Source organism: Gadus morhua, chromosome 18 (genome assembly GCF_902167405.1).
Source record: "Gadus morhua chromosome 18, gadMor3.0, whole genome shotgun sequence".
Classification (NCBI taxonomy): domain Eukaryota; kingdom Metazoa; phylum Chordata; class Actinopteri; order Gadiformes; family Gadidae; genus Gadus; species Gadus morhua.
Genome location: NC_044065.1, coordinates 19,388,951 through 19,409,222, shown reverse-complemented (window position 1 = coordinate 19,409,222; position 20,272 = coordinate 19,388,951). Strand labels below are relative to the sequence as shown.

General features: G+C 42.7%; 1 protein-coding gene and 1 long non-coding RNA gene across 2 annotated transcripts; both read right to left on the bottom strand.

The window, feature by feature from the left end:
* Positions 1-5,565: 5,565 nt before the first annotated feature.
* On the bottom strand, positions 5,566-7,564 carry LOC115531534 (uncharacterized). Its single transcript, XR_003973900.1, has 5 exons — positions 7,429-7,564; positions 6,952-7,105; positions 6,698-6,852; positions 6,092-6,612; positions 5,566-5,952 (listed from the first exon to the last, which is right to left on the bottom strand). It is a non-coding gene; the product is annotated as an uncharacterized LOC115531534 (long non-coding RNA).
* A 121-nt stretch (positions 7,565-7,685) lies between these two features.
* On the bottom strand, positions 7,686-18,954 carry LOC115531716 (uncharacterized). The gene is made up of 13 exons (XM_030341115.1): positions 18,603-18,954; positions 16,632-16,684; positions 14,016-14,105; positions 13,821-13,932; positions 13,546-13,668; positions 13,364-13,435; positions 13,194-13,277; positions 13,041-13,094; positions 12,892-12,927; positions 12,563-12,788; positions 12,214-12,373; positions 11,850-11,950; positions 7,686-8,450 (listed from the first exon to the last, which is right to left on the bottom strand). Coding segments are annotated over exons 2-11 (849 nt in total). The 5' UTR covers positions 16,683-16,684; positions 18,603-18,954; the 3' UTR covers positions 7,686-8,450; positions 11,850-11,950; positions 12,214-12,372.
* Positions 18,955-20,272: the final 1,318 nt, after the last annotated feature.

Sequence of the window (20,272 nt, the reverse complement as noted above, 5' to 3'; positions counted from 1 at the left end):
GTAATATTTTACACAAGTACGTGGTCTGAGTACTTCGTCCACCACTGTAGGTAACTATCCCAGAGGAGCTTTTCTGAACTTGATTCTGTTTTTAGGACAGGGATATGAAGAGCTGGAGAACTACTGAGCGGCTGACGCAGCATGGATGACTTGGATGACACAACAATGTCTGTGTTACAAGGTAAAATGTATTTGGTTTATATAAAGTATTAGTGGGTGCATGCTAATCCAACTGCGTGTAGGCTAGACAAGATTAAACAAGTCCGTGAGTGCGGGCTCGTTTGGCATCGTGGAGGAACGTGCAGCTTATTTGCAGAGATAAGCCTACTTTGTGTAGTACTGGGGATGATTAGTTGCATCCGTTATCCACGACTTGCAGCAAAAGTAGCTAGTCCACCTGGCTGTCTGGCAAACAATAGTACCATTCATTAACGCACCGGAGATCAAAATAATAAGCTGACAGATTTGGCGTTCTAGCAAAAATTTCCCCATATCAGCTTCTGAGCAATATTTTCTGTAGGTTTCATTATTTTATCCATGTGTCACAATCAACAGCTTTCTCTGCAATGGGGTTCAAAACTCAAATTGCAGCGAACTCTTCCATGCAGTAGAGTAGGGCCAGTGAAATTTGAAATACTAAAGCATGTTTGCTTGCCTGTTCCTTCTAGGTAGGGGTCTGTAGTGCATCTAGTAGGCCACGGTAGTGCCCTAAATGATTTATTTAAAAAGCCTATGTTATCTAGGTGGGATATAAACTCGAAATGAAACATCTCCCACCCTACCATATGCCATAGAGAGCAATTTTGCAATGTATTTTTATTGCAATGGTTTTCATGGAAAGTAGACATGGTGCTCTAATGGGGAGTGGATCCCAAAATAATGTTAGGTGTAAATTCATCCATAGCCCTGTTGGTGAAGGTCACATTTTGCTGTCCTGTCTACAGTCAAATTTGTTAATAACCATTAGCCACGGCAACCTAATGGATCATCATTATGGCATTTAATGAGTAATAGGCATTTTTGACATTATTATGTTAAGTTGCTGTTAAAATGAGGGTGCATTGAATAAAAGGAAATCATGGTTTGATAGTGAAGCTGATTATGTTTCCTCTTCCTGTAATTTTAAAGCTGCTAATGTTGATGAAGGGGTTTTAAAAGCCCTCTCTCAGGAGTGTTTTTTTGGATATTTTTCCTGGACCGCAGAACTTTATGCGAAGAAAGGAGTCGTGGGATCGAATTCATCCAAAGGTAAATGTCCACATACATGGCTAGAGAGAACCTGGCTGTTCAAGGTCTGTAGGAGAATTGGCAAAACTAATAGAGGATCAACAGTTATTACTGGCAAAGTGTAGATTGTTTTTCTGGCAAAGTGTTTTTCTGACACCACACTGTAACCCTTAATAACAAATTTCATTTAATTGCAGGTACAGAGTGAGAATGCAGTGAGTTAAGCCGTTGATCAGCCATCCACAAATGCCATGTTGCCAAGCCCGCCATCGATAGTTGCGTATTGTAAATAGATTCTTTGAGTATAGGCGCAGCCATTTAAGGCTATCGCTATTGGGTTATCCCTAGGCGTGAGCCGTAGCACTGAAAAATGTGCAATCCCCGCCCACCAACAGCTTGGGCCTCAATTACGTCCGCGGGCCTCAACAATGTCCGCATTTCGCAGAAATAGGCGGGCGCCGGCGGGTGCCATGCCGTAATTCCGACGCCTCATTGTTCCGACGTCTCAATGTTCCGAAATATTTCCCATTAGATCGACATGCCACTATTCCGACGGTTCAATGTTCCGAAAACGAAACCCATTGGTCCGAAGGTCCCTTAGTCCGACTTTTCGAACTGGAGGCGCATTAGGCCGACGGTTCAATATGCCGAATAGGAAAAATAGTTTTATACCTCGCTCGCTCCCTCTCCCTCTCTCTCTCACTCTCACTCTCTCTCTGTCTCCAAAATACAACCTAGGCCTACATATCACGTTCACGATGAATTTTGGAGGGCAAAAAGACAACGCTTCACTTCATTTCGAGAGTGAGAGTGAGAGAGGGAGCGAGCGAGGTATAAAACTATTTTTCCTATTCGGCATATTGAACCGTCGGCCTAATGCGCCTCCTTTTTGAAAAGTCTGACTAACGGACCTTCGGACCAATGGGTTTCGTTTTCGGAACATTGAACCGTCGGAATAGTGGCATGTCGATCTAATGGGAAATATTTCGGAACATTGAGACGTCGGAACAATGAGGCGTCGGAATTACAGGCAGGCCCCCGCCGGCGGACGTTCTGCTCCCAATAAACAGCTTTTCTTCAGCTATTTAAAGGACAATGAGGCGACGCTTAAAAGGCTGTTCTGCAAACAAGTGTTCATACATTGAGAAATAAGTTTTGAAAGGTTGAATATTTATTCTAAATTTGTGAAGGTGTACATTTACACCATTGCAATGAATTTTTCTGAACTGACTTTTCAGAGATTTGACCACACATGCGCAAGCTTTGAATCACGTAATTATTGGCAGTTTTCTATCGCGCATTCGTTTGGAAACTCCTGACCGTCAAATGTCTGAAATCATTGATCTGCAAAAAGGGGGGCGGGACCATTTGGCTCTAAACCTATTGGTTGTGTTGTATTTTAAGCACATAAGCTGCCCCCACATAGCCACTAGGAAGCAGGATCGAACACACAAGCTGCATTACCCTCACATAGCCACTATGAAGTTGGATCGAACACAACACTGCAATAACTACTCCAACCACAGATGGCAGCACCTTTAGACAGGTGAGGAGGGCGGAGCGAAGACGTCACACAGGCCACTCCCACTTGATACTAACCAGCGCGGGAGAGAGATTGGAGGGCAGAGAATCATAGGCCTAACTATTACTTAGACGGTATTTTCTCTCCACGTGTGTTAGATACAATTCCCTCACTTTTGCTTCACAGTTACCATACCGAAATACTTTAACAAATAAAGTGAGTTAAAAGCAACCTGGATTGGACTACTTTCTTCAAGAACGCGACAGTGGCTCTCTGCTGACGAACATTCCAAGAGTGGGAGTGGGGCCGCCAGCCCCACTCCCAGGTACAGACATCGGCCTGCTGGCACATGACATCTCCACCGTGGCGGCTGACCCTCATCGTCTGGCCGAACGGGTAGTCACCGTGGCGAAAACTGCTGGTGTCATCCTCTGCCTCTGCTCCACCGGTGCGGTGGAAGCGGCCCGGACGACGAAGGCTGCTTCCAAGGAGGCAGAGAAATTCCGGAGACACTTCTCCGGCCCTCCACCTCAGCAGCAGCGCTCCACTCCGGGCTCCCGTCGCCGCAATAGGCCTCCGACAGCCACTGTCACGGCGCCGCCGGCAGCTCCTCCTCCTGGCCCCTCGGCTTACCAACCTCGCCCGGCTTACAAGCCCCACCCGCCTCCATCCCAGGCTGCGGCGAGCAGCCAGCAAAGGCCCCAGGCAGCGGGCTCATGGGGCTATGTCCCGCCCCACAAGCGACGGCGAAGAAAATGACGGGGCGAGGGAGAAAACTGCTTTTTTTAAGAGCCACCCACCTCTTTCTCCCCACACTACCAGTCCAACCGCCTCCTGTCCGGCAACAGGAATGAGGGTAGTGTTCTACTTAGATGATCTACTTTTGCTGGCTCGCTCCAAGGAGGAAGCAGCTATAAAGCCAGACAAGAAAGCTGGTATTTCACCTGTCAAATTTAGGCTTCGCCAAAAATTGGAAAAAAAGCTTCCCCCTCCCCTCACGGAGTGTGATGTATTTGGGGGTAGAGCTGGATTCAGCTGTAATGAGAGCGCGGTTCTCACAGCAGAGGATGAAGACGCTGTGGTCTCTCCTCCGCCGCTGTTCCCTGGGCAGCGTCGTGACAGCCCTCTCTGTCATGAGGTTGCTGGGCATATGGCATACCAGTTTCAATGAACTGCTGAAGGAACATCCCAACCTTAGCTCTTGTCTCAAGAGGATAGACCTTGTCTTCTTCATCAGCTGACTCAGTCGGCCAGATGATGTGATCAATCATGACCTAGTTGTCACAACTTGTTAGTTAGGTAGTTCCTCCAAATCATTCTTATCTGCTGAGTAAGTCTGTTTGCAAACACTTTTTTTTGTATATTAATGTTCAATGGCACTAAAGGATAATCTGATTTGATCAGGACACAGTACATCTCAGGAAGAAGAAAGCAATATACAGTAACATAAATAAAAAATATTTACACAATAAAAAAAAGGTTTTTGATGGAGTATAGCAACTCATAATCTCCATGGAGAGTACCAGTATATACGTAGATAGAGTACCCATTGTAAACTTAACCTTTATTGATTTGTACCTACATCAGTTAAAAATTAAAATGTTTCTCAAGTCTGGCATTTGTTACATATTTTAAGCACATAAGCTGCCCCCACATAGCCACTAGGAAGCAGGATCGAACACACAAGCTGTATTACCCCCCCATAGCCACTAGGAAGCAGGATCGTACACATAGGCTGCAATAACTACTCCAGCAACAGATGGCTGCACCTTTTGACAGGTGAGGAAGGCATAGCCATTATTTCACACCGGCCACGCCCACTTCACATAGGCCACGCCTACTTGACCCTAACTAGTGAAACAGTGAGATTTAAGTTCAGAAACATCCGGCCGGCCATACTTGAGTTAAAGTTCCGCTGGTTGTCGCTCGCACGCGTGTTAGATAAAATTCCCCTCCTTTTGCTTCATAGTTACTAGGGATGGGCAAAATTATTATTTTCTGGGAACTAGTTCTTTCAGTTCAGTTCACTATAACGATTAGTTTGTTTGATTCGTTTGTTTTGATTTGTTCGTTACGTCAGATTACGTCATTTGGTGTCTGACCCCCCCCACCGCGAGACGGCCGTGAGCATAATTTAAACGGCTTCTAGGCTCTAACCCCCGTGAAAATCGAGAAGATATATTATTTAGTATAACGGAACGTCCCACCAAGATTTATACCACTTGCTTACTCTCTCATGGTTTTACATTTATAATTTTATTTTACTTTACATTTAATTCTTCATTATTCAGGCATTAGCCTACAGAACTTTCATGGTCATAAATAAAAAATACGAACTGCAGTTTAATTTCTTTGTTTGTTCTTAAATTGACGTAGAATGGAGCAAAGACTCCTGGGATTGGGAAATGCGCTTATCCAATAAACAGATGGAGGTCTAGTCTATTTTCGAAAAAATGTAGGGGGATATATGAGTGGCCCCACGTCGAATGGTATGACCCAAATGACGTCAGACAGAGAAAGCGCGCATATTCAACGGTACCGCCTTGTCATTGGTTTACCCAGGTGCCATGGCAACACCATTGCTACCTCTCATTGGCTGAATCTTTGAGAACGTTGTAGACTCAATCAATATAAGTCGCGGGGAGACGAAGCTCTGTTCGTTTGCATATTTTATTTACGTGACCATATTTTTGGTTAAAAATCAAAGAACCAGTTCTTCTTGTTTTGGGGAACAAGTTCTTGTCGTTCACGTTCGGGATTCGTTCGTTGTGAACGAATCGGTCGCGACCGACTCATCCCTAATAGTTACCATACCGAAATACTTTAACAGATAAAGTGAGTTAAAAGCGATCTAGATTGGACTACTTTCTTCAAGAACGTGGCACATTCTTATCACTAGTTGTACAATGTGTAATTTGTGCTTGTGATTTGAAAGTATATGCTGCTTAGCTTAAATTTTATTTTATACTACTATGGAGGCAGCCATTTGTGCACAGCATTTGAGTCCAAAACAAGTTTCTCCATGGGGACAGTAAAGTATATTGTTTGGTATTGTTCCTGGGGGCTGCAGATCACTTCTTTCCCAGATGGGAAGACAGCTTCAGCCACATCTCTTCTTTCGGATAATATCGGCCACACTCTCTCTCAGTTTCTTTTAGGCCCTTTCTCATTTGTTTTCTCTGAGAAGAAGTTCTTCCCAGAATCTGCAACAATCGTAACACACATGCACACAAATAAACATACATTTCACATAACAAATTAAACAATAACTGAGAATGTGAAGAAAAATCAATATTGTGGGTTGTAGCTAATGATTAATTCACAATAAATCAGTGGTCTTACTTTAGAATGCTGTCCTCGGCTCCTGTCTGTTCCCAAAGTTACAAATCACGGACTGCAGTGCCTTTTCAAAATAAATACATGCAAGCAGCATCAATACGCTCAGTGGGAACCTAAGGCTTACGTCACCCTTTCAGTGGGGGTAACTAGACGTCTCAAAAAGGTCGAGCTAGACACAGCAGTCCATTGATTAGAACACTGAATATTTGCACAAAGGTAAGATCTGAATTGAATGAAATTTAACTTTTTTCGCTGTTGTGATAATGTTATAGTCAAAATATTTAGCATATTTTATCCTTTTATTAAATAAATAAATATAAAATGACAGATTCAGAACCAGCCAAGTATTGAGTTACTGTATGTTAAAAAGCATCAATTTCAACAAACTCTTTCATTACTGCATGCTGCAAAAGCTGCCGATGAAGATATCATCTGTTATCAGTCAGTCGTGGCAGTTCCCACATGTCTGTCAGGCTATTGACATCAGCCTTCTGGTCCTCAGATAGCTCCTTGATGCCTTCCAGCTGTAGTGGAGAAAAAAGTCCTCCACATCAGTCGTTTATTTTACCTCACACACATACCAAAAAATGCTACAGAAACAGACATTACCAAGTGGATAGTGTTCCTCTGATCAAGATCAGGGCAATCCTCCAGGACCAATGTTGCTGTCTCCAATTGCCCTCCTAGGAGCACATGGACAACAGCAGGACTGATGCCTGCCAAACCTGGGCCACCGTGAATGAAAGAATGCCCCACCAGTCTGCCTGCCATCATAAAGAGGTCAGAGTCCAATAGTGGCTGTGATGCGCAGGGGATGAGGTGATCCTTTTGCCCCTCAAAAAGCATTGTCACATCAGCATTACCTGCATGATGAGTATTTCTCTGCTTTTTCTCTGTCTTCAACACCTGATTCTATGTCCATTGAGAAGCGAATAGGTTTCTCCAGCCCTTGCTCTCTCAACAAACATCTTCGAAACAGTGTTGCTGCACTTGAAGCATTGAATATTTCCTTCCATTCTATGAAAAACAATACAATAACATAAAAAAAATAAGTCAAACATTTCAGAGTGATATTAAAAATGTAAAATTAAAATGAGGGAATTATTTTTAATTTAGTATTCAGCCTTAAGGAACTGACATCCACGTGTATACAATATTAACGAGTTAGCTCAAGAAACATGGCCACCATTGACCAAAACGTCTTCACAATGGCGGGCTAAGCCGCTACTTTCAACTCTTTGAAGAAGTGGTTTCGCTGAATTATTTTGAGCCAGTCAAAAATTTGCGCTGGAATTTAATTGCTTTTCTATATCATTTTGTTCGTGAGTTATGACTTGCACCTGGTTCGTCAGGATTGACTGCAACAGTGGAAGTGGTGCTTTGTGGCACTGTATGCCTGGACCCTTGCTGCAAGAGATTATTTATTCCAGAAGTCCCTTCTCCAGCAACATCTTCATGAAACGGACTGCTGTTTGCTGAAATTTGAAACAATTAAATAAACCATGAGAAAATCAGCTGTACCATAATTAAAACTAAAAAACATTGAATTAATGAAATATAAGACATGCTGAAGGCAAATTTATTTAGTACCCATCTCCACAAAAGCTTGCATGGAATTGTATGTCCTCTTGGGAAAGTTTTGTCCACATATTGGACATATTTCCTGAGTGAAAAGAGAAATGTACAGGTTTTGAAGATATATATCATCTTGAAATCACATAGGAAAGTGCCAAGTTTAAAAAGAGCTCGTTTATAAAAAGTGATGACTTGAGAGTGAAAAACTCAACTGTCCCAGCTAACAAAATGACGTCCCTAGGACGTCCCCTGAACGTCCCCGAAAGTTATAAGGACGTCGCAAGGGAAAGTCCCCACAACGTCCTTTTGGATGGTTCCCTAAAGGTCCCGGGGACGTCGCAAACAAACGTCCCGGGACGTCTATGTAACGTCCTCACAACATTTAGGGGACGTTCAGGGGACATCCCCAGATTTTGGTAGCAGGTCATGCTTTGGACCTTCATATACCAAAATGCAGGATCAATTTCTCAACCTAGTCACATGCATTTAATGGATATTTTTCTGTATACAAAGTATCTATGCATATTAACTAGTAAAATGTAGCCTATAGTGAAAAACTAAACTAAATGTGTTCACTCAACAATGTTATTTAACTTCTTTATTTAAAATAAATCTACTTACAGTATAACAGGCTGTATTGTGTATGTAACTTATTATGTATATGCTTATAGAAGAAAAAACACTGTTTAAAGTATAAACAAATTCTTTATTTATGGGTTAAAGCCTGGATTGACTCCTCCCCCTCCTCCTCCTCCTCGTCCTCCACCAGGTCGTCCGGAATCAATACCTGCAACAATTAGCTACAGTTAGACAACAGAGCAATTTTACCTGCTTTTACTAGTGAGAATTATAATGTAATGCATTAGTATATTAACATAAAAACATCCGATAATGGAGGATTCACATGGAGTAACTGCAGAGCAAATGCGAACATTAAGGCTTCAAGAACATTATTATGAAGAGTTTGCCTGATCTGATCTGCTATCATTTTATCATATATTCGTTAAAAATATTGTACAAAATCTCAGACGAATCAACAAGCGGTACTCTTCAACCGTGTGACGCCATCGTAACAACGTAGGTCGACTGGTGCGTGCGCACGTTAATAGCGACGATAACCTTGATAACCAGATAACGTCGTGGCAGTTTGTGACCAGCCAGTCACACAGCCAGTCACACATGGATTTGTCGCTGCCTCGCCCTCAAAAAAGGTGATAATTTCCTCACTTGGATTCAACAAAGGGTAAGTGGCCTTATTATTTATTTTCTTATAACAATTGATCTCAAACCGTTTGTAGGTCAATAGAGCTTGCTAGCTGAAATATGACACGTGTGAATGCAAATAAATCGTATGCTAGCTAGCTGAAATATGACACGTGTGAATGCAATAAATCGTGTGCTAGCTAGCTGAAATATGACACGTGTGAATGCAATCTTGTGAATGCAAAACAATACAAAATGTTAATACAATCGATGCCAACCAAATTGGCCAATAGAGCTAGTGAGATGTGAAATAAATGTGAAAATATACTTCAGACAGTGAACGTCTCATTCCGTCCATTCAACAAACAAGTCATCCTATTTAGCGCAATTCCACAGTTATTCAGATGAGGTGAACGAGAAAGGTGATTTTTTTTTTAAGTGCACAGATGTCTCATTACTTTGTGAACCTAATGTAATCAATCTCAAGTACAAGAAAGTATAGTTTAGATTTTGGGGACATGATAAATGTCGAACAGTAATTTTTAGAAAGGCCATGCAGAGACCGTAACAGATTGCGCATGGGCAGAGATCCGTTGCTCAGCAGCATCTTGTGATCTGGTCAGTTCGCGGCAAAACACCAGAGGAGTCTGCACGGTTTTAGTTAGTAGAAGTTAGTCCTTTAACATATTATTCTTAGACATGTTTTTGCGTCACTACGAACCGTAAGTCTGTTTTCTTCCTATTATATAATGTACGCGATAATTCCGTACTTTAATGACGTTAGTTTAGTTAGCAGCTAATATGTAAGTGTTAGTTAATATGTGGAGATGTATGTCTGGCTACTCTAAACGAAGTTTAGTTGAACTGACGCATGTTAATGGCAGTTAAATTATAATTAGAGATTACCAAAACGGATTTAAATGACGATGTAGATGGCAGTATAGTCACATAGTAATCACCACTATTTCCTTTTATTACCTATTTGCTGTGTGTCAGATATGTATATATTAAGCCTTTATGTTAATGTTATTTATGCATACTTAAGCAATATAGCACGAGTGGGGTAGATAAGGGATAATCCCACGGGTGGTGTTCGGAGGCCGAGTTGCGTATAGGCAACAACACACGTGGAATTATCCTAACCTACCCCACTCCCACGAGTGTTATATTGCTTTTTTTTAAACAATTCTACAGTCAACAAATTAACATTTCAATACGAAGTTATTGATTAAAAATGGTTTATTTCGCAATTGTTCCTCTGCAACAAAAAATAGTTATTGTCAACGTCCTGGTTTGGAATTATAAGAATTTTGAATTAACGGTTGTAATCAATGCGCTATAATTTCATCATTTCTAAGTACTGAATTTTGAGGAAAGCTAAATGACAAAAAGTGTAAACAACTGTGTAAAGTTAGTAAATATTTTCAAGAGCAAACTTTTTTTTTTTTTTTTGTCTTTTCCAGACACAGTGAGAAAGATCCCTCATCCTCACCCCTGCTATATCGATTGTGGAGGTCGTCATGAACATTTAAAAACCTCTGTGACAAAGGTGAATTATGTTTTTTAAGTGCACAGATATCACATACCAGTCTATGACCTTTTGAAGCTGCTAGTGAATTTTGAGGGAAAGTTAGGCTCAATGACAAAAAGTGTACACCTGTGTTAAGTCAGTCATTGTTTTCTAAAGGAAACTTTTTGATTCAAGAAACCCGTAACCTTTTTTTAGTAAAAAGAGGCAAATTACATTTATGTGCTCATGTGGGCCATTGCAACACAAATGCACAAACAATGACCGTTTTTTTTATTTTTGATTTTAAATCTTTTCCAGACCACTTTGCCAGTCCGCACCATGGTCCCAGAATGCCAGCCCCATCCTCACCCCTGCATCTCACCCATCAACCTCCGCCTGCTTCCCACCCGATGTAAATGTTGTTTGGATGTTTGATACCTACTTTGCCTTTTTTTTTCAGTTTCATTTAGTCTTTTAACAATTTTGGACCAGAGCCGTTCATGTGCATACGAGCAGTGGGCTTGGAGAAATGAGCATGCACACCCCCCCCCCCCCCCCCCCCCCCCCCCCCCTCACAATCTCCCCCCACACCGTCCCCTCACAATCTCCCCCCACACCATCCCCTCACAATCTTCCCCCACACCATCCCCTCACAATCTCCCCCCACACCACCCCCTCACAATCGCCCCCCACACGCCCCCTCACGCCATCCCCTCTCAACCACCCCCCACACACCCCCTCACAATCACCCCCCACACCATCCCCTCACAATCATCCCCCTCACAATCACCCCCCACCGCCCATGGTAGGCGCCGAAAGTACCATTTCAAGTTGATAAGGCACATTCATTCGAAAGACACATCGCCGCCGAGGGCGTGCGATCAGCCCGAGGTGTGGTCATGGGGAGAGAGAGACAGGGGTCACAATCTCCCCCCACACCACCCCCCTCACAATCACCCCCCACACCATCCCCTCACAATCTCCCCCCACACCATCCCCTCACAATCTCCCCCCACCTCACAATCACCCCCCCACACCACCCCCCCCACAATCACCCCCCACACCATCCCCTCACAATCTCCCCCCACACCACCCCCCTCACAATCACCCCCCCACAACCACCCTCTCTGCTGAATGAACTAGTAAACCCCGTGATAGGTCATCCGTCCATCCCAGAACCATCCCAGAACCACTTTATTTTCTATTTTCTGTTCATTTGACCACTTTGTAACTTGTTAAATTCAAAGCATTAATAAAGAACGTGATTTGAAATTCCCTTGTTGCGTCGTGCTGAGAGCTGGGCTGCGACAGTATGTATTGCCTGGTGGTTTACATACAGAATATCCCATATTAAAATGTATATTAAATTGTGCATGGTTGACGTAGTGCAGTTAAAATAATTAAAAGTTATTTTAAATTGTAATGGACAGCTGATCATATGTTTGGATAAGTGTATATAATATGTGTATATACCTGGTTTGTTGATCTGCGGTGGGGAGCATGTTTGAGGGTAACCGCAATGGCCTCCTCCACCTTCTGGCAGTCCACATTCGGAAAGGTACGGCTGCAGGCACCTAAACAAAAATATTCATATGACTGACCTAGTAATGGTGGGACAAGTGTAATTAAGGGAAATCTCCATTACCGCCCAAGGAGGTTATGTTTTCATTGTGGTTTGTTTGTTTGTCTGTATTTGCCAGCAGAGTAATGGAAAAACTGTTATACAGTGTACTATTTAAAGCATTGTAGCCTACAGTGAATGTTTAGCACTTGAATGTGCTGCAATATATTTTTTGATGAAGGCTATACGTGTGTGTGTGTGTGAGATTTAACTTACGTATCACCACGTCATAAATTAATAAACTGTGGAAGGGTCTCTTCCCCTTTCTCCCCTTTAAACTGAACCCCTTCCACAGCTCATTAGTGCCGATTTTTTTCAGCATCCTTCGAACCCCATCCCCGACATTGCTGCCTCCAAGAAGGCTCAGGTGCCGAATCTAAAGAAATAAAATAATAAAAATCACCTCAAAACCATTTAATTTCAAACAACATATTTGACACATTTAACAAGTTGTACATATTAATGTTATATTAAAGAATGTGTCCCAGCAATATAAAGAGAAAAATAAACTTAGACTGTAGGTCTATTGGTTTCTTGGTCTAATTTCTAATATTCCAGGACATACCATTTTCTTTTTAAAAGAGCTGCAATCTTTTTGCAGAGGTCCTCCAAGTCTGCAAGGTTTTGACATGGACCCTCTAACATGTCCTCTTCAGCTGCCTCAGATGTCCTTCCTGGCCTGGACTCCACAGCCTCCATGACTCTACCATTGCCATTTCTTAGGTCCTCGTGCATCCTTTCCAACTTCAGCATAATCCTCCTCTCCATACCCTCCAGGAAACTGAAAATCTCTGTGGAAACAAGCATAATAATTAACATTACAATCGAGATTCATTAAATGCTTCCTCAGTTGTTGTAATAATCAATGGGAAGGGATGACTTTTTCAAAGATACCTTTGGAGACTGTATCCGTTCCATCTTGATGGTTCCCTTAAACCAAATTATTTCAATAATCAAGTCATTGAAAATGTAAATGCAGGGCTAAACTGGGAACAGGTACAAATAGGTTTATATAGTGTAGCTATGTGTCTGTATTAAGGTACCTTGAATGGCCTCATAGGTTTCTCCCCCGATGGTGGAGGATTCACATGGAGTAACTGCAGAGCAAATGCAAAGAACAATAAGTGATGTAGGCTAGGTAGCCTAGCTCTGAATAATTGCCAACAAACTAGTTTGACCAACTAACAAACTATTACTATTATGTGGTTGGATTCCAGCAGCTGATACACCAGCCCAGCCATCATCGACCCTGACAGGTGTGATGATAGGTGGTGAAGGGACTGCAAAACAAGAAAAAGAAACAGTTGGCAAACAGAATTAACAACTTTTTTGTTTTTCAACCATAGCTACTATTGCAAATACTTACACGCAGGCCCTCTTGGCAACACTCCAGGTTTTATTGTTCTTTTTTTTATTTTTTTTATTACTTCTTCCTTATCTTCATGAGGCATGTATGAAAAAAAAAAAAAAAAGCATGAGTCTTACAAGATATTCAACAGAGAACTCATATATATATATATATATATACACGTATAGACACATAATTACCGTCACTATCAGGCTCCTGGTACCTGGCAGGAACGTTTATCCTCCTCGAATTTATCTCCACCGTTTCCACCTGAGAGGTGTCTTGCCCCTTTCTTGCCCTCTCCCTGGCCAGGCTGTAGCTGTCTGTTAATGGAAAGGTGCAACAATTAGACTTTAAATGTAAATTACAGATATGCTATCAGTCAAAGGCGATTCTAGGTTTAAATTGTTTTATTTTATTTATCATTCGAGCACAACAAATGTATTTGTCATTATGGGGGTGAAACACATCTTACCTGTTGTAGAGAAAACGCGAACTTTGTACTTTTTCCAAAGTACCTTGTCGGGCAGAGCACAGCGTCTTGCCAGAACGCTGGCATTATTTGCCGGCCAATAGCAATTCAGAACCTGTAAGATATTTGCAATTGTTGTGTATGCTTTTTTTTGTATGACACCATGCAATTTATGCAATTTTCAATGAGTTGCCTTACCCCATTGCTCTTCGCCAACCATAATGATGGTGCCACATCCACCTCATTTTCCTCAAGAAAATGCACCACCGAAAACTTCAGACGATGAACCTGAAGTACAAAGACATTTTGATGGAAACTGGGGCGATGCTGCTGGCAGGTATGTCAGTGATGGAGACAGAGGCGATGCTGCGGCCAGGTCTGTCAGTGATGGATACTGGGGCGATGCTGCTGCCAGGTCTGTCAGTGATGGAGACTGGGGCGATGCTGCGGCCAGGTCTGTCAGTGATGGAGACTGGGGCGATGCTGCGGCCAGGTCTGTCAGTGATGGAGACTGTGGCGATGCTGCTGCCAGGTCTGTCAGTGATGGAGACTGTGGCGATGCGTCAGTGATGGAGACTGGGGCGATGCTGCTGCCAGGTCTGTCAGTGATGGAGACTGGGGCGATGCTGCTGCCAGGTCTGTCAGTGATGGAGACTGGGGCGATGCTGCTGCCAGGTCGGTCAGTGATGGAGACTGAGGTGATGTGTCAGTGATGGAGACTGGAGACTGGGGCGATGCTGCGGCCAAGGTAGAGTCTCATGAAAAGGAGTGGAGAATGGTAAAGAACACTCGTGAGCCATATTCCTCCTCAAACATGATTGCCCTTTGTTTGAGGCATATCACTGATAACAGTTTCATGCTTGTGTTTCGGATGTTTGTCCGTATTGCTCCATAAAGGCGAGAGTCACAGGGACTCGAGGTGTAGGGTTCAAGGTGGTTATTCACCCTACAAAGGAACATTTGTGCGCCATCATTTTTTTCTGGGGTTGTTGACAATACCTCACAGCATGCTTTGTCATTTAGCATGTAAATGTTGTTTGGATGTTTGCTACTTACTTTGCCTTCTTTCTCAGTAAGTTCCCTCCTGAGACTTCCACCCTCATTCAGTCTTTTCACAATTTGTGACCAGAGGACTTCTTCCCGAGCGGACCAGTTTTTTCAAATGGTGAAGATAATTCTCAAAGGGGAATGCAATGCAGTTGTCCAGGCAGCCACATTTTTTAGCATCAGCAGCAAGGTGCAGCATGGATTGGACGTTGTAGACTAGGAAGCACTCCCCATACAAAAACCTTCCTTGCTGTACAAAAAATGAGAGCAGTTCATGTGCATACGAGCAGTGGGCTTGCACCAGGCTTGGAGAAATTAGCATGCACATTGCAACGCTGAAAGCCATGAAATGCTCAAACAGGTGATCTTGAAGAACTCCCCTCAGGACTAACTTGCCAGTGTAAAGAGCAAACTGACGGAACTCTGTGGCCTTCCAACGCTCAAGATGTTCCAAACCCCTTGGCTTTCTTGCGAAATTGTTTGGAATAGCTGTCTTCAGTTGCTCAAGTCTCACACTCACCTCCTTAATCTGCCCTGAGGACATTCTTGTCTCCTTTTTTCCTTTTGTCCACAAAAGCAAAAGCTTCTTCATTACCCCAAGGCAACACTGGTGCATATAGTCCATAGGAAAGGATGTGACCATGTCAATGGAGAGGTTGGAGAAAGGTGATGTTTTTCCTTCATGGTGATGTTCCAGTTGAGTTACCTCTCTGAAGGATTGGTCAGTCCTCAGTGTGAGGTTTTCAACCTCTTGATAGGTCATCCGTCCATCCCAGAACCCCTTCTGTGTACACCTGTCACAACCAAAGTACCCCGAGTACTGCTTGATACACTTGACAAGTGCCTTCGCAGGAGCGTCACAAGTTATGCACCTTATCTGGACACGTATCACCTTGTCTCCCCACTCCAAGCCATTCTGCATCACGTTCTCCAATTTGCTGACTGTTTCGCTGATGAAGTTGAGGGAGGTTGGTTTGGATGACACCAAAGCCAGAGACAGGGGGAAAATAGATTTAGGTGACAAATTGATGCAGCAGAGAACAGGCCAAAGAGATTGGTTGTTGCTTTTAAAAAGAGGCAAGCCATCGACATTCAGGGAGATGTCTACACTGTCTAATTTTTCAAGCACTGCTTGGGGATAATTTTTAAGATGTTCCAGAATCTGCCCTCTAACATCAAACTGAACACACTGCATTCGAGACTCAGTCTCCACATCCACTTCATTGGTACTCTCCAACAAGGTTCTTGCAGTGGAAGGAAGCTCTGGATGACCATTTTTTTTCAGGACCTTCAATAAGGCATCCACAGCATTGTGTTTCTCTCCAAAATCAATGGTCCATTCTTTAAGTTGCTCCCTAAAGGAAGAGGCAACTGCACTGTCCTCATCACCATCACATGAATCCTCTGATGTCTCCATTTGTTCCAACTCAGTCTCAGGGACAATGTTGGTATCGTCATGCAGCTGCTCTTCGATGGTACATCCACCTCCACTCCCAGGGCTATCATCACTGTACATCTCCTGATCAATGTGATTCTGCAGCTCATTTGGTTCTCCATCACGTGTATTCTTTTTCTGGGCTCTTGACACCCTTGCCCAGATCCGGTTGTATTCTCGCCTCTGATCAGCTGACGACATCTGCTCAGTGGATACAGCCCTAAAATGGTGTGCCTTGAAGATTTTGAGCCACATTATAAAACCTTTTATTTTTTTGTATTTGATTGAAGAGTGACAGTACTAATTTCAAAATAATGTTAGTATTATCCTACCTTTTTTTTGAACATCTTAAGATCGTCAGATCTTCCAGCACTGTTTGCCATATCTTCAGAAAGTACATCCACCCGGAAATACAGAAGTTGCAAAATGAAAAAAAAAGCATAAATTGTTAAACTCTTGCCATTGAGAACTATAATGTATACATTTTCAAGCAACAAAACCATAGCAAAAAGCCAATATAACCATATGAGTAAATTGACACATTATTTTCTATATTTATATATTGCCTGGTGGTTTTTATACAGAATATCCCATATTAAAATGTATATTGAATTGTGCATGGTTGACGTATGTAGTGCAGTTTAAATAATACAAAAGTATTGGAATTGTAATAGACAGCTTGTGGGTCATTTTGATAAAAGTAGTATTTTTTTTTTTTTGTCTAACTTAATTATCGTAGTTACGTGTCTGTAGGTTATGTAGCCTGTTCAGAGTTTCATTAAACTATGCACTGGAAACTTAAATCCTACTGTAATTGACCTATTGCTAAGCCACAAATACATTTTCCAATGACTCCAATCATACCATATATATTTTAAAAAAAAATATATATATATATAAAAAAAAAAAAACAGGTCTATTACCCTCTGTGGCAATTTAGATTTGTGTATTTCTGCCATTACTTTCAATACATAGCGCTCCGGATGTCACGTGACTTTACTGTTTTGCCGTCATTTTGGCAGGAAAGTAGTGGTAACAACGAACGTAAATGCAGCCACTGTTATAACTTGTATAGCTATAGCGTTAGCTAATCTGTAACATTCGCCAACGTATAGCTACTAAAGTTGGCTAAGTAAGGAATAATCACCGAGAGGCCGGGCAATAAACAGTTTGATATGCCCGGCTCCTGGACGGCATATCAAACTGTTTATTGCCCTGCCTTGAGGTGATTATTCCGTTTATTCTACTTCGCGCCGGCCAACATAATGAAACAATTCAAATACTTTAATAATTAGCCTTTTTCTTATTCGTATTGCATGCTTATTAAATGTATACTCTGTTTAAGTTCATCTCCCTCGAAAAATGGTTCCCTTTAGAACTACGGTGAATAACGTTAGCTCAGCTGTAGGTAACTCGTTTCTATAGCAACCACACAAGGCTGGAGCTGATCACTAGTTTAATAACGTAGCTGCTACATTCGTATCAAGTCAGCTTTAATGACGATTAATCAAACATGCACTCCTTGGTTTATTTTTACTATGGACCTCATGTTGGAAATGTATGTGATAGAAAACGACGTATTGCGGCGTATTGATCTTCTGTGCTCAGTCAGCAGCAAGTAGAACCGACAAGTCAGCGGGCAATATGCCGGATTAATGCACCCCTCCCAGCCAATCAGAATCAAGCATTCTTAAATGAAGTAGAATAACGTACATTATATCACTGCTCTTTTCATCACAAAAATGCCATTACATCTTTATTACAGGCAGCATTACATAGGAGCAACACGACTGGCGCTCCACTCGGCTCTCCACTCTACATTTTGTTCGACGTAGCAACAGTAACTAAGAGAGCATGCGCGTCTGATTCCGTAACCAGGACAACAATGTCAAATGGCAAAGGCAGCCAACTGTCATTCTGATACTTTTCTCGCTTAACGTCTTGTGGCTCTTGTCAAAAAGTAACTAGCTTTTGAGCTACTAGACTATAGCAGTAGTCTTCACCTGTCCAAAAGTAGCCAATTCAGCTGTTTTTGTATTTTATATATCCTTAATGGGGCAACACAACTGGCGTGTAGGCATATTCCTACTTAGTGCTATCGATAACATTGTTAATTTGTTATACAAATAACACGATATACGCGTATGTCGCGACATCTCAATTTAGCCGACTTCGCCTTCACAGTTTGAGCTAGTTGTACAGTTATTAATATCGATATTCATAGCTATGGCATTTTCACGTTAGATAAACATACAAATACATAGATACAGGTAGAACGTAAGTTTGTATTAAAATGTATTTACCTCAAATGATGTCCTTCGGGTGTCTTTCCTTCCCACCTTCACAAAAAACGAATCTAAACTATTCAACTATAACACTATACACTATACTAATAACACTATACACTAAACTACACTATAACATAACACAATAACAACTAAATAACTAAACTATCAATACTAAAACTTAAGTTAAATATATATTTACACAAAATGATTATAAAACGGTACTTTTACTAGCTATGGATGTGGGATCAAAAAATTGCTGTCTCTCTCTCTCTCGACTTCGCACTCTACAACAGGGTTCACGAGCGTTGATAGGGACCCAACCAAGTAACCAGGCAGGTCCACGAGATGTCATGTCAGATCAGCAGCCAGGTATGGCAAGCCGAGTGTGCCACAATTCGACTTCAAATAAACGCGTTCTGAAACGCCAGCACGCGTGTCCAGAACGCGTTTTGGTTTTCCAGAACGCGTTCCGGCGTTTCAGCGCGCGCGCCCAGAACGCGTTCCGGCGTTTCAGCGCGCGCGCCCAGCGTTTCAGCGCGCGCGCCCAGAACGCGTTCTGGCATTTCAGCGCGCGCGCCAAGAACGCGTTCCGGCATTTCTGCGCGCGCGCTCAGAACGCATATTAGCATATTAACAGCACGCGTGCTGTTAATATGCTAATGCGCTCCTCCCCTCAATTTTCTCAGCCAATAGATTTGAGCCGTTTTCACCTAATCATATGCTAGGGCAAACACACAGACAACATCAGTCGAGACCAGGGGCCTCATGTACTAAGACTTGCGTGGATTTCATACTGAAACTTGGCGTACGCCAAAACCCACAAACTGTCTTACGCACAAATAAATTCAGATGTATCAAAGTGTGCGAACGCATGGATCCAAGCACGTTTCTTTTGTACATCTCGATCAACGTGGAATTGAGCGCACATGCCGAGGTGCCAAACTCCTCCCTGTCCACGCCCTCATTTAAATATGCAATTTCATTTAAATAGGCCTCTGGACCTGAGATTCACCTCTTAATCCGATCACCTGGCACCATGAACAGAGGCAAAAAACGAAACTTCACGGAGTCTGAGCTCGAGATTTTGCTCCACGAGGTAGAAATGCGCAAGCATATGCTATTTGGAACCCTGTCAACAGGGATAAATGCAAAACAAAAGAGAAGTGAGTGGGAGTGTGTTTGCGAGGCTGTCAATGCAGTGGGGTCTCAGCAGCGCACACACTCTGAAATTAAAAAAAAGTGGTCAGACCTCAAGGTGGAGGTGAAGCGGAGGGTTTCTGCCCACCGCCGAAGCGTGACCGCAACAGGTGGGGGGACGGAAGTGGGGGAACTCTCCCCCTTCGATTTGAGAGTGGCCGCTTTGATCGGTGACACAGCTCTCACCGGAGTGGTGGGAGCCCATGAAGGGGACGCCGATCATCCCCAAGGTAAATATGCTGAAGTCATAAATGCTGTAATTATACTGGTCATACAATTGGCTGCTTGCAATACACATAAGTCATGCGTAAAGATGCCAGGATATTAAAGACTTTGACTCGTGTTTATTAACTTAAATTTTTTATTTTTGAATAGACAAGCAAGGAGAGGGCACGGATTGCTCCGTCGGCCCCGGCGTCTCGTCCGTCGGCCCCGGCGTCTCCTCCGTCGGCCCCGGCGTCTCCTCCGTCGGCCCCGGCGTCTCGAGC